The sequence below is a fragment of the Vicugna pacos genome, chromosome 20 (genome assembly GCF_048564905.1).
Source record: "Vicugna pacos chromosome 20, VicPac4, whole genome shotgun sequence".
NCBI lineage: Eukaryota > Metazoa > Chordata > Mammalia > Artiodactyla > Camelidae > Vicugna > Vicugna pacos.
The window spans coordinates 33987686-34001355 of NC_133006.1; the positions used below are offsets into that span (position 1 = coordinate 33987686).

Here is a 13670-nt window from a genome sequence, read left to right on the forward strand (position 1 = left end):
AAGACTTCTGATTATTTATGGTAATTTCCCACCTGCCGCCGCAAACAAAGAGCGGAGGAGCCCGTAGGATTAGGGCTGGCTAGCCTGACAGCTACGGATCGCTCAGGGGAACTGGGCAGAAGGCTTCCCAGGGAGAGACACACACATGCATCTCCCAGGGCAGGAGCTCCGCCTCCAGTAAAACCTACTCTCTAGCCATTGGTGGAGAGGGGGACATGGGCCGTGGGGAGATGCTGAAAACTGCACTCACACAAACGTGGAACGCGCTCTTGGAAATCAACAACCACGGAAAGAACATCACAGAAGAAGAAACTCAGCAACTGACCAAAGGAAAATGGCCAATAAGCACAGGAACAGCTCAACTTCCAACGAGGCAAGAGATGCCAGGCTGAGGAGCGATGACGGGGAGCAGGGGCAAACACGGGAAGGCTGCCAGCCGGCGGGCGCGAGGGGCCCGGGTACTCACCAAATGCAGTCAGCACCAGTGTGTAAGTAGTCGATGTAGGGAAGGTGGTTTTGGTCTCGAGACCAGCATGAGGTAGAAAAGACCATGCCAATATTTAGCCAGGGAATTGTCACTCCTAGAACAAAGGGGACAGGGCGTGATGAAGACCAGTGTCTCAGGGTGACAGGAAAAGAAATCTTGTCTTCTCCCCAAACAGGAAAAGAGAAACGAGATTCAAACCCAGACAGCCCAGTGAGAAGGCACCCGCTTTTTCCTGCTTATACAGAAACCAAGAACACAGACGCTGTTAAGAAACAGTAGTGAAAGAACATCTGAACCGACGAGCGTGACCGCAGCAGCCGCTGGCAGTCAGCCGCCAGCGCCTGCCCCCGGACGCTGCCGTGCTGGGCGCGGGAAGCGTGAGCCCCCCCACCAGGGTGGAGGCCCCCTCCTCCAGGGGCCCTGCCTGCAGTGTCCACAGCGCCCAGGTCACCTGGTTTCCCCTTCAGCCTGGGAGGTAGCCCTTAGGAGTCCGAATGTTAGCTCTGAAAATACCAATTTCAAAGTAAAAAGCTGGCCACGAAGCAGCTGCCCAGCATTGAGAACCCACAATTTGGTTTACCTTTCCACACTGTTATTGACTTCAATTATGATCCTAACTCCTCTCTCTTCTCTAAAAGTCAGTCTTCCAAGCACAACCTGTACAGGGCGGCCCCGCAGCCCGGCGGCCCCGCCCCTCCCGCTCCCCGCGCGGTGGAGCCGCGGCAGGCTTACCAGGCACAGCACCGAGGTGACGCAGGATGGAGCCCGTGTTATTGGGGAGGACGGTGAGGTTCCATCCGTGTCTGCAGAGGAAAGCACAGGGCGTCACACCCGGGCAGGGAGGGGCACCATCCAGTCCCCATACGGGCGAGAGTGTCCGACGTTACCTTGAGAAGGGTTCTGACTTTCCCACCGGGAATCCGCTGCCGTGCGTGTTGGTGTCCACCTTGCCGCAGTGCACAGCCACGTGGCAGTCCTTCTCCTCCACTAACCTCCAGTACTCTTGCTGTGGGGAGAGGGGGGGGCGTCAGCACCTCGCTGCTGGGGGCACAGAGCCCGATTCAACTGAGCACCACGGCACGTGAACGCTCGACAGAGGGCCCAACGCCATCGCAGCGTGCTGGGTGGGAGCCACGGGGGGCTGGCTGGGGACATGGAGCTTGAGACAGACAGCCGCAGCCCCAGTGAAGCAGCTCTGTTCTCGACGGCTGCGCGTGGAAGTAGCCAGCACCCGCGATGGATGAACAGAAGGCGCGAGGTCCATGTGACGGAAGGTGGCAGCCTTAAAAAGGATGGGAATTCTGACCCATGCTACAACACGGATACACCGTGACAACATCTCGCCAAGGGGAGTCAGTCCCACAAGGATCCCACTCTCACAAGGTACCGTGACAGCCAAAGCCAGCGAGAGAGGAACGGTGGTTGTCACAGGCCGGGACAGTGGGTATCAGTGTTTAATGGGGCAGAGTTTTAGCTCAGGAAGAGGGAAGAGTTCTGGGGGGAGATGGTGGTGACGGTCACACAACAATGTGAATGGACTTTATGTCCCTGAACTGCACACTTAAAAATGGCTAAGATGGTAAATATTATAATGTTTTCCCACAATAAGAAATCCTTTATATGAAAAGGAGGGAGAAAACCATAATGGAGGCGGCTGAACACGACCCATGACTGTCCTTCAGTGGAATCCACTCAGCCTCCAGGTGGGCCTCCCGACAGACACAGGCCACGCACGCCCAGCCACCAGCAGCCTGAGCCCACGCAGGGTCAGCCGGGCTGCACGTGAGGGTCAAACAGGAGTGACGACCCCGCCCCCAGGCTGCAGCCCCAGCCAGTTACACAGACCGAGAGGCACACCCACTAGTTTAAAAAGCTGACCAGGTCCCTGTCATCAACACAAGCTCAACAACCAAGGGCAAAGAGCAGGTGAGGATGGGCTTGGCCAACAGGTCAGAGGGGTGGTTTTCCTTCAGCGACTCCCCAACTCAGAGGCCTCTTTCCATTCTGCCTTCAGTCATCATTCCAGGAGCACATCACCTTCCCCACCCTGGCCACATGTTCACTGGAACCACACTCAGGAGGAAGCCTCCCCCAGGAGCACCCCTCACCCCGGGCCGTGCGGCTTCTGCAAAGAGGGGCCAGCCTGGGGGCGGCCAGAGGCCCCACATCAAGAACAAAGTCGAGCATCAAATGCCTGGGCTCCTCACACAGGTGACCTTGCAGTCACCTGGAATCATAGCAGCCTCCGCTGGGTGGATACAGACGTGGGGAAGGAAGATGACCCTCCACTAAGAGCAGGGGGCGGGGGGCGCGGTGGCATTCCAGCTGGTGACCACTGGCCAAGGAGAGGGCCCCGCCTCTTTACAGGATCCAGCAGTTAGCCAGACATAGACTAAAAGTTTAAATTTTAGCAAATCTTCCGTTTGTGTTTAAATATGACACAACTGCTAAGCAAAACCCGGACTTTCAGGGAGAATAAATTCCTGAGCAAGAAACTAAAAGAAGCCAAGCCTTCCTCGTCCTCTGGACAGTAAAAAACCCTGCACCTTTGGGGACTCCGACAAGGACCGATGTCATAAAACAAAGGTCTCTTTCTCCATCTCAGATGTTCAGTCCCCAAGAGCCACATTCCTTTCCTCTGAGGTCTCTACCACAAATGGCATGAGCACTCCAGAAGCAACTGTGACAGCCACACATGTTCCAGAATCGGGGCCCTGTTGACATTGTGGCTGATGGACCATGGCTTTGGTGGAGCCAAATCAGGGGATGTGGTAGAGGTGAGGCCACTGTGTGGTGTTCAAAGACACATCCCAGGGTGCAGAGCTGGGGCAGCCCGCACAGATCAGTAGAGACCTAGGGCCTGGAAAGAGTGATGCTAAAGTCAACAACGAATTCACAACCTGGGAAACCAGGCCTGAGCACCAGGGCAGGACCTCCTGGGCTTCCCATGGCTACCACCAGAGGTGGGGCCCCACCTACCATGGGTGGGGAACAGGCAGCCTGGACACCCGGACTGTCCTGGGCTATCCTGGAAGTCTCACACCCAGAAAACCTGGTCACATCAGGCCCGGGCCCCCCGGTGGTCCACACGGGGTTTTACCTAGAGGAGGAGGTATACATCCTAGAAGAAAAAGACTGGTCTGAAACCAGCTGTACACCAGAATCCGAGGCTGCGGTCCCCGTCACTTCCTGCTCAGCTAGCAGCCGCCCTCACCAGCAAGAGAAGCCAGCCCACCGGCCTCAGCACCTGGGAGCGCACGGCGACTCAGGTGGGGGTGCCGGGGAGGCAGGCAGACAGACCGACCCAGGCTCTGTCCTCTGTCGCGCCGCACACACAACTCCCCCTTATTGGGCTCGCCGTCTCTCCAACCTCACGCTAAACTCGAAGAACAGAGTTGGCAGAAGCACAAAAATGGCAACCTGCCAATCCCATTAAATAAAAAACAGGAGAGAAAAAGGCACAACTGCGGCTTTAAGGGATTCCAAACATTCTCCTGCGTAACAGGCACCGGAGGGCGGGGTAACGGGGGAGGGGGGGAGGGGATGAGGCGGGGGGGGGGGGAGGGTGAAGGGGGAGAGACGGGGGAGACAGGGAAAGAGGTGGCTGGCGGGGTGGGGGCCGCTGCCTCTCGCGGCCTCTGGTTGGGGTGAGTCAGGGAGAAGCCAGGGAGGCTGGCTCACTCTCATTTTACATTTTCCGACCCTGAGTAAGTTTAGAATAACCTAAGTTAAATCTGCTGCCGCGGCAGCCAGAGGACAGCAGCCCTCACCTCTATCTCGGCGGGTGCGGGCTCCTTGCTGAAGCACATGTTCATGATATTTCTTGCTGTTCGGTAAAAAGTCGTTAAAGAAACAGACCTTCCCTGAAAAGAAAACAAAAACAGGAGAGTCAAGCTGAACAAACAAAGCAGGGCCCAGACCCCAGACCCCAACACAGTCCACACCTGTCATGGGCCCCTGGCCAGCGTGTCCCTGGGACAGGGCGCCAGTGTGTGTCCCGAGGTGACACAAGCAGAGGGGGACCCTCAGTGCCCACAAAGCAGCTGGAGGCCCCTCGAGCACCGAAGCAGCAGCGCAAATCCACCCATTACCTGGCAAACGGGCTCCCACCTGGAGGCCCAGGCAGGGCACGACTGGAGCCGGGAGCCTGCTGCCAAGGTCCCTGCTTAAAAGCAGCTTTCACTCCGTGGAGAAATGGGCTTAACAAAAGGCAGGACTCCCACGTTTGCCCCACATGTAGGGTGGGAGAAAGGCCAAGGCCAGGGAAGAAACCAACAGCCTCGCAATAGGCTGGGACCGGGGGACCCGTGGAGAGAAACTTGGGGTGATTCCTACACCCACCCTCAGGGTCCTCACATGAGCATCGGCCAGATGTGGCGCCCCGCCTCATGGACCTGAATGGACAGGTCCCACCTGCGCCTCCCCAGGGGGGCGGGCAGGGCCCTCAGATGGTCCAGCACCTCCCCCAACCCCCGCTGCTGCCCCGGGGCTGTGATGAAATGGCTCCCCATTTACATCGGAATGACTATGCTTTGTTTTAGGCACAAGCCCTCCACTCCCTCACACTCAGCCCTTGAATGTGGAAGTACTTATTGAGCACCTACAGTGTACCAGGCCTAGTTCTAGGGGCTGGAGCCATGCTCAAAACAGACAACATCCCTGGCCTCGGGGTGCTTCCCGAGGAATGTGTCTGCCGTGAGGCCGCACCAAGTGCAGTGAACCAGCCGCAGGGGGGCAGGGAGGGGCAGGTTCTTCTTGCCTTTGGAAGGACAGTCTCAGCTGTCAGCCCGCGCGGACTCTGCCCTTTGCTTTTGCTTTTCGGCTCTAAAGGGGGGGGGTTCTAACTAAGAGAGAAATTTCTGTACAATTTCAAACTTCTCTTCCTGAGCTGTTCTTTACAAAATAAAACCAGGACCACTAGCAGGAGCCTGATCTTACAACAACTAGAGCAGACTATCTGTAATTCAAGATGACATCCAGCACCCGACAGTCAACGCCCCAGGTGCTGCCGGGGCTCAGAACCAGGAGGCCTGGAGCTTCTGGCCCTCAGCACACAGCTGCTACCCAGCACAGGCACCAGCCGCCGCCACACAGCCAGGCCCCATCAGGTTTTCCTTATGAGATCGGAAATTACCGTTTACAGAGCATGTTTCCAGAAAAAAACCCATCTTACTCAGATTCACCTCATTCTCACAGAATTGCCCTCCTTATAGAAAAAGTAACAAAAGTAGAAGACATCTAATTTCACAAGCTGGCCATTGGGTCAGGATTTAACAACTGACTGCAACTGAGAAGAGATTCTCAGGCAAACATTCAGGAAAAACACTCCAAAAGTGCTCCCGAGTTTACAGCCCAAAGCTGCCCTCTCCTTTTCCGTAACACATTAAAACTGTGAACTACGGCCGAGGCTGCAGGTGGCCATTCGCCGCCGCGCGGTCCCTGTGGGGTGGCACAGAACAGGGACGACGGGATCACAGCACAGGAGACCCAACCCTCTCTGGGTCCGGTAACAGACGGTTCTAGGCAAGCAGGTGTCTCTCTCCAGAAAGGAGGGCAGACAAAAACCCAGAGGAGAATGAGTCGTGAGGCGAGGGCAGCCAGAGATGTGGCCTCCAAAGGTGGACTCCGAAACAGAAGAGGCGGAACTCCGAGCCCAGCCACAGACTTCCTGTCCGTCCACACACCCTTGCCAGGCCAAGGCCTCAGCAGGGCCCCCGTCCTTCTTGGTGCCTCCAGAACGGATCACCCGGGGCCAGTCTGTGCCCCTCCCAGCCCGGGGCCCCATCACCCTGGTGGGCTGGCCCAGACTCTGCTGCAGAACCAGGCTGCCAACTAGGGAGTCGCCAGGATGCTGCCCTGCTTCCTGGAGGAGGGGATCTCCCCGGGGCAGAAGCCAGGAAACCTCCTCGACCCCTCCCCCAAGCCTGTTCCCTACTAGACAGCTGGAGGGAGGCAGCAGAGCTGGGCGGGGGGCCGCACGGAGGGAATGTGAATCGGGAACCGCAGAGGATCTGGTCCATGCACGTCCGAGAAGCTCCAGCCCAGACTGCCCCCCACCGCGCCTCACAGCGGGGGCCTGCGTCCCCGGCACAAGGGCCCCTGCACACATGGGGCTCATCTAAGGGAAAAGGAGCCCAAGGCTGGAGCGGGCAAGAGACGCTCCCCCTAGACCAGTGCCCAGAGGCCCCGTCCTGACAACCCACACGCCCACAACGGCAAACACGGCTCATTCCCCGAGACAGCCGACCGGGGGCTTCGGGACCCCATCACAGCCCACCCCGCACACAGGGGCCCCACCTTATATATACACTTGTGGAAGTCACTGAGGACGCCTTTGTCCTCCTCCTCCTCCTTCACCACCTCCTTTTCCTGAGCAAAGAGCCGCCGCCGGCCTGTCTTGAGCTGGGCCGGGCCCACCTCCTTGAGCTTGCTGCGGAAGCCGTTCCTGTGGGCCACGCCGTTGATGAGCCCGTTCTTGGGCTCGAAGCGGGGCAGGGGGTGGAAGCGGTTGTAGTCCTGCTCCGTGTGGCCCTCCAGGGGCCCCTTGCGCCTCTCCAGGCTCTCCTTCTCCATCAGCACCTCCTTCTCCAGGCGCCGGTGCTCCTCAGGGGACAGGGAGTCGTAGGAGAGCAGGTACTGGCAGTAGGCCTCCTGGAGCTTGGCCAGCCGGTCCTGGGCAGTTTTGGGGATGCGCAGCATGTCTGCTAGCTTGTTCCACTTTTTGAGGTCAGTCACTTGCTGCATGCCGCCCATCTCGTTGATCAGCCGGAAAAAGCAGGCCAGGTCGAGCTCACAGCCTCCTGGGACGACGAGGGGAGAAAACAGTGGGTGAAAAGGGCTTTGGTCACCGAGAGTCCACGGGTGCCCGGTGCCCAACATGTGCCAGGCACGCCGCTGGGCCTTGGGGTCAGAGCAGCAGAGAGAATTATTTTGTCTGCGGAGAGAGGGCTGCCCCATCCTGGGTGCTGGGGTGGATAAAGAGCCCGACAGGCTGAGGAGTAATGGGGCTCCCTTCTCAGGTGGGTGGCCTAGCGGGTGTCCCCCGCAGAGGCCTGAATGGAAAGAGAGCTGGCTGTGCAGACCTGGGGGGAGGACATGTCCAGCACCCCCAGGAGCAGAGGCCACAGGCACTAGTGACATCCCTCACACCGCGGGAGGTGGGGGAATGGTGCAAGGAACAGGGCATCCCTGGTGGGGGCGGCAGGGCCTGGGCAGGGCCAACCGGCCACATTCACGTCCCAGTGTCACCTGGAACAGCTGTGAGAGAGGAAACAAACAGATGTGCTGTCAGGCCCAATCCCCCTCCCCACACCCCCAACACACACACCCCCCAACACACACACACACACACACACACTAACTTATTTCCACCCGCCCTGGATTTTTGGGCAGCAAGCAGTGCTCGTGGGAGGGCAGGCGGCAGTCTGTCTGTCCCTCAGCTCCTCCCATCGCCGCTCAGGCAGAGGGACATTTATCTCAGAAGGTGTGTGGGCTGGTTTTCACCCCAGCCCTCGATCAAACCGTACAAAGTACAACAAAACTCCAGTATGTTTGAATGTCCACTGAGTGACTCTCTCAATGGGACCTGAACAATCAGCCTCACTTTGGCCAATAAAGGGGGGGAAATCTTCCAAAATAACCATCCACGAGCTGTGAGGAGGTAAAAATACCACAGAAATGCTGGATGAGTAAAGTAAACATGAAGAACGCTTTAGATCTTTAGAGTTGGAGGCAGATTTCTATAAATAAGTGAAAAGAAAAGGCAACAGGACTCCCGGGAGCAGCAACCACCGCGGGACCACCCTGCCGGCCAGCAAGGCCAGGGGACAGGCAGCTACTGTGCTGGGAGGGACTCTGGGGCTGGCTGGTTAGTGGAGGCCACGGGATCGGAGGCCTGAGATTCCGAGATGCATTCCAGGCCTGGCTCTCAATCGGGCATCTCCTGGCGCAGCCCACACACTGCCCGACTTGCCCAGGTGGAGAGGGAGGTGAGTCATCCCACTGTGCCAAGTGGCTTAGACCACAGGTTGACCAGAAATGAGGCAATCCGTACTTTTACTTTTTTTCTCCAAGTTCGTTATAATCCAACAGCACTGAGAAACTGACCTGGGACTTGGAAATCCGTTATTTCACGCCCCTCATCTGCTACCATCAACACACTCACTTACAGCACTACAAGGACGCCACACGACACAGTGTGCCGCTCCCGGCAGGGCTGGGGTGCTCGTCTGTGTCCACAGATGCAGGCGAGCACCCGTTCTGCGGATTCTGGGAAATTCCTTCAAAACTACTAAGTCCCTTGCTTGCACTGCGAGGAGGCTGAGCTCAGAGCCACCGCCCAAGGCCTCTGCGGGTAACAGACCAGCTCAGCTTCTCTCTGGGTGCTGATTATGCTTCACACCTTGGGTGACAGCAAAAGGTGTGAACACTCATACAAAACAGTGTCACGGAAGTCAAGGTTAAGGAAACCCACTCAGAACAGAAGATCGCTGGCTGTCCTCATAACAGTACCCCAACTCTCCCCAGAAGACCCACCATGCCCCCAGAGGGTGGGGGACCCAGGACGTCCCACTGCAGCCACGACTTGGGGCTGCTCTGTGGGGTCACCACAGTCACACAACACAGCCAACACCAAGCTCCTGAGATGCTTTCACCCCTCAGTAGGTTCCCACAGCCCAGCGTCACCATCGATCGCACCCGTGACAGTGGACCACAAACCAAGACTCTTTCAATTTAAGCAATTCTCATCTGCTGAGGGGAATAAAGAAACCTCCATCTTACAAGGAACCCATCTCACCGCCAAGGCTCGACACTTCAGTGACTATTAATGTCTCCTTTGCTCCCTGCCTCTGAAAGGTCAGGCTCTCCAAACCGCAGGCAGGACAGGCCCTGTTCCTGTCGCGGGTCTAGAGCCGGACACGAAGCACGTGACCTCACCGGCTGACCCAAAAGGAACCCCACTCCGCAGAACTGGCTCATCTCGGCCAGAGCGAGTCAACCCAGAAGGTGTGAGAACCAGGAGAGGAAGAGGGCAGCGGGCTTCCAGGAGGGCTGCCTGGGGCCAGGGTCTTCCAAACGCCCAGCGTACGTGCACAAAAGGAGTCCCTGAGGTGAGCTTTACATCAGCACCAGCCAGAGCTGAGCCCACTCTCAGGAGCTGACACACATTCCCGGAGCCAAGGGAAAATGAGGAAAGAGAGAAATGCGCTGAAATGTCCCCCCACCCAAAAGAGCCCTGTGTTGAAGTTCTAACCTCAGTGCTTCAGAGTGTGACTGGAGACAGGGTCTTTGAGAGGTAATTAAGGTCAAATGAGGTCATCAGGGTAGGTCCTAGCCTAAGGAGGAAGGGATAGCAGGAATACCCGCGCAGAGGAAAGACCGTGTGAGGACACAGGAGAAGGCGGCCGACGCCAGCGAAGGGGAGGAGCCACGGGAGAAAGCCATTCAGCCAACACCTTGCTCAGATCTCCAGCCTCCAGGCTGTGAGAAGGAACTTCCTGGAGGTCAAGCCTCCCCGCCGCTGTACTTAGTTAAGGCGGCCCAGCAGCCGCATGTATGGGACAGTGTTCCTGCCTGACTCTCTGGACACGGCTCTGGCCTCAGTAAGGAGACCCTGTGGCTCCAGGGGAAAGGGACAGGGCCCACCTGCCTCCTGCCCGGAGCCCCGAGACCCAGAGAAGGGCGGCCTGGGACTCCTCCCGGGCCAAGAACGGCCGGAGAAGCAGGAGCTCGTTTGGGGGCGGGGCGGGGCGCACACGGCGGGATGCGGGCCTGGGTGCGGGGAAGGAGGCCGGGCGGCGGGGCCTTACCGATGAGCGGGAGCTCGTCCATGGTGATGCCCTGAGATCTGAGGTGCTTCTTGATGCAGGCCAGCCGCTGCACGTTGGGGCCCCAGCGCCGGCCCAGCTTGTGGATGTGCTGGATCTGCGTGACGAAGCGCATCTCGTCGTTGAGCTTGCACTCGGGCCGCCAGTCCGGGGGCGGGATCACCCTGCACATGCCGTACTTCTCCACCTGAGGGCGCACCGACTCGATGTAGACGAGCGGGTCGTGGAACTCCTTGGCTGACGGCCGCAGGACGGGGATCTCGTCCATGGCCGCCCACCCGGCCCTGCCGGCCCCCTTCTCAGCCTTGGCCGCCGCCTCGTGCGGCCGGGGCAAGGGCTCCGATTGCGAGGTAGAACGATTTTCACAGGGGGCGCCGTCCGGCTTGCCGTGTGCTTGTCTGCCCGGCGGGCCCTTGCCGGCCGCCGCCCGCTTCGGCCGGTTCCTCTCCAGGCTCCGCTCGGGCACCTCCCTCTTCACGTGGCCGCTGAGCGGCGCCCTCTCCCTCTCCGCGGGGGCGGGCGCGGGCGCGGGCGCGGGCGCGGGCGCCGGGGCAGGCGGGGCCGCCTTCCTGCCGGGGCCCTCGGCCGCCCCCTTCAGCTTCTTGGGGGGCGACTGCGGCTTGTCGGCAGGGGGCGCCTCTTCCAGCCTCCGCTTGGAGTTCCGCAGCCCCTCCCTCAGCTGCCGCCCCCCCACCTCCTTAGTGCATGACTTTGGGTTCAACCTGCCGCTGACCTTGAGGCCATTGACGGCGGGCCCGGTGGACTTGGACGCCCCCCCGAGGGATAGCACCTGTTTGCGGGTTTTTGCATTGCTACTTTCAGTTTTCCCTGAGATTGTGTGGTTGACAGCTGAACTGGGCTTGTGGTGATTGGGTTTGGTTTCCTTGACCAGTTCTCTCTTGGCTTTGGTGTATGTGACAGTCCCCTTCGTCACCGTTGCAGTGTACTTCACAGTTTTGGACGGTGAAGGTCTGACTTCGCGCATCTTTTTGGCACTGGTTGCACTTGTACCCAGAGATGACATTCGAGTGACTCCATTGACCTTAGAAACCTGGGAGGCAGCAGAAGGGGGGGGAGCAGAATTAGTGCACGGCAGCAGGTGACCCCACCCGCTGTGACTAAGCAGCCTGTGCCTGCCTTTGAGAAGAGGCAACAGGGGTCCCGGCCAAGGCAGGCAGAACACCCGGCCCCAAAGTCCACTCTGAAACACTGTTTCAGAGTCTGCAGGAGGAAGCACCCGTTGTTCTGCACAGAAACACACAGCCAGGCCTGGGGGCTGCCCCATGTGTATCTGGGTGTGTTTACCACTCACATCTGTTGTTAGAAACCAGATGTTTCCAGTGAGGACCCTCCATATGCCTGCCAACCTCTGTCACAGGTTAAGAATATTCACAGTATCAAGGTCCTGCCGATCTGGGAGAAGAGGATGCACACCACACGCACGTGCACATACACACCCCCCCCAGCTCCAAGTGACACGGTGGCTATTTTTTGAATACCTGACGTAACAGCATGATCTGCCCACAGAATTTTAAAATCTACGTGCTAAATAGAGAATGAAATAAAAACGCTATGGAAGGAAAGGAACAAGAGCACTCACGTGGCTCAGATGCTGGTCACAGGCCAGACCCAGAGGTGTGGATGACAGTCGTGGGCACCTGTTAAGACTGCAGCCCAGGTGCCTCGCGGGACACACCTCACCTCCGTGACAAAGCAAAACAGGCCCAACCCCTTGTGTCCAGGCAGCTCCCATTTCCTGTCCTCTACAAACATCCACGTTCGGTTCCACAGGAATTTGATAAACGATCAGTTTCTCTTCATGACTGTCTTCAGCTTGGACACCAAACTAATTTTGTGACACACAGAAGTCACCCTCATTTATAAAAAGGAGCCAGAGAGTGACAAAGGTGGACACCAGAAAAGCAGTAATTTCCAAAGAATGATGCCAGGCCCACAGTGGGAGCCACGGCTGGGCTGACTTTGGGTGGACACCAGGTCACAACTCTGCCTCTCAGAGGCCTTGGACGTGCCCATCTTGGGCAATGATTCCTCACTGGCAAGATGAGATCAAAACCAGGGCGCCAGGGTTCCCTAAGCACCACCACCTCCCAGAGGGGCAGACTAAAAATAACGCCATCACTGGGAAACAGAGCAGAAAAAACAGCTCTCACCAATAAGCCTCGAGGAGAAGGTGACCAGAAGAGGAGTCAGGGAGTGGACCGTCCAGCTGCGCCTACAGCAGTTTGGCTCCAGTCCACACCCAGCGCACCCACGGGCTGTGCAGACGCCCCGCCACCAGGGCAGGGTTCTGGAAGACAGGCCCGAGCCCCGCCCCCAGAGCCTCCCACCTGGTAGGTCCGAGCGGGAGGGAGCCCAAGAATCTGCATTTCTAATGAGGTCCCAGATACTGAGCCTTATCTGAGGACTTACTTTGCTGCAAAGTATCAGAAGGTTCTGAAAACAGAAAAAGGAAAGAAGCACCCAAAATCTGTATGTCCTCCTGTGCCAATTATACTCGGTCCAATCAAAGCCATCAATTCTTGGCTGAGATCGTGTTCCATGAGCCAACCCTGAATTCTAGACTCAGTGAGGCCCCAAGCCCTAGTGGAGGGAGAGGCCGAAGGGAAGACCCGGGGGTAACAGCCCGGATGCACCGCTGCAGGCCACCCACCCAAGAAGGCAGCAGCACTGACAGGTCAGGTGGGAAGAGGGTCTGGAACATAGAACAGGAAATAACGAAACAAAACTAGCAGCCTGGCAGAAATAAATTAAAAACAAATTTATAAAACCAGGGGTAGGGGCAAAGACAAAATTTCCATGGTAACTATCACTAATTTGGAACAGGACGCATGGTGAGGAATGCAAATATCTCTAATTTTTAACTGTTCTTTCAAACAATTCCATTGACTAAAAACAAAACAAACCATTTAAAAGAACTAAAGCAAACAGTAAAATCCTGCTGAGGCTCACAGAGGGAGGTTTCCATCAGCCAGATGCTCCGGGATCCGCACCTTCAGAGAAGACACCCCTTGAGGCCCTCAATCTGCGGTTAACCATTGAGAGTAAACCTGTTCAGACTCCTCACCCAGCTCGCACGTGAGCGGACTACACGGCACCATTAATCTCTCCTTGAAGAGGAGAAACCGCCTGCGAAAACGACAACCAGCGTGCAGTGCCGGACGCCACCATGTTCTGCCAGCAAAGCGCACCATCAGCTGCATATCCTGCTGAGGCTCGACTTTCGAGCTTCTCAAACCTGGAAGCCCTATGAAGCCCTGGGGAGCTTGAAAATAATGCTGATTCCAGTCTGACCACCCCCTCAATCCAGATTCTGATCTAATCAGTGAAGGTGGAGA

At 57.6% G+C, this 13670-nt stretch overlaps 1 protein-coding gene across 5 annotated transcripts in view; it reads right to left on the bottom strand.

Moving 5' to 3' along the window:
- The window catches only part of JARID2 (jumonji and AT-rich interaction domain containing 2), a 228546-nt gene that overhangs the window by 11741 nt on the left and 203135 nt on the right, over positions 1 to 13670 (bottom strand). For all 5 annotated transcript variants that reach the window (XM_072945636.1, XM_072945634.1, XM_072945635.1 and 2 more), the window contains 6 exons: positions 10297 to 11365; positions 6785 to 7287; positions 4258 to 4350; positions 1375 to 1493; positions 1220 to 1290; positions 467 to 581 (listed from right to left, as the gene is read on the bottom strand). In XM_072945636.1, the coding sequence (XP_072801737.1) occupies positions 467 to 581; positions 1220 to 1290; positions 1375 to 1493; positions 4258 to 4350; positions 6785 to 7287; positions 10297 to 11365 (1970 nt within the window). The remainder of the gene's footprint in view (positions 1 to 466; positions 582 to 1219; positions 1291 to 1374; positions 1494 to 4257; positions 4351 to 6784; positions 7288 to 10296; positions 11366 to 13670) is intronic.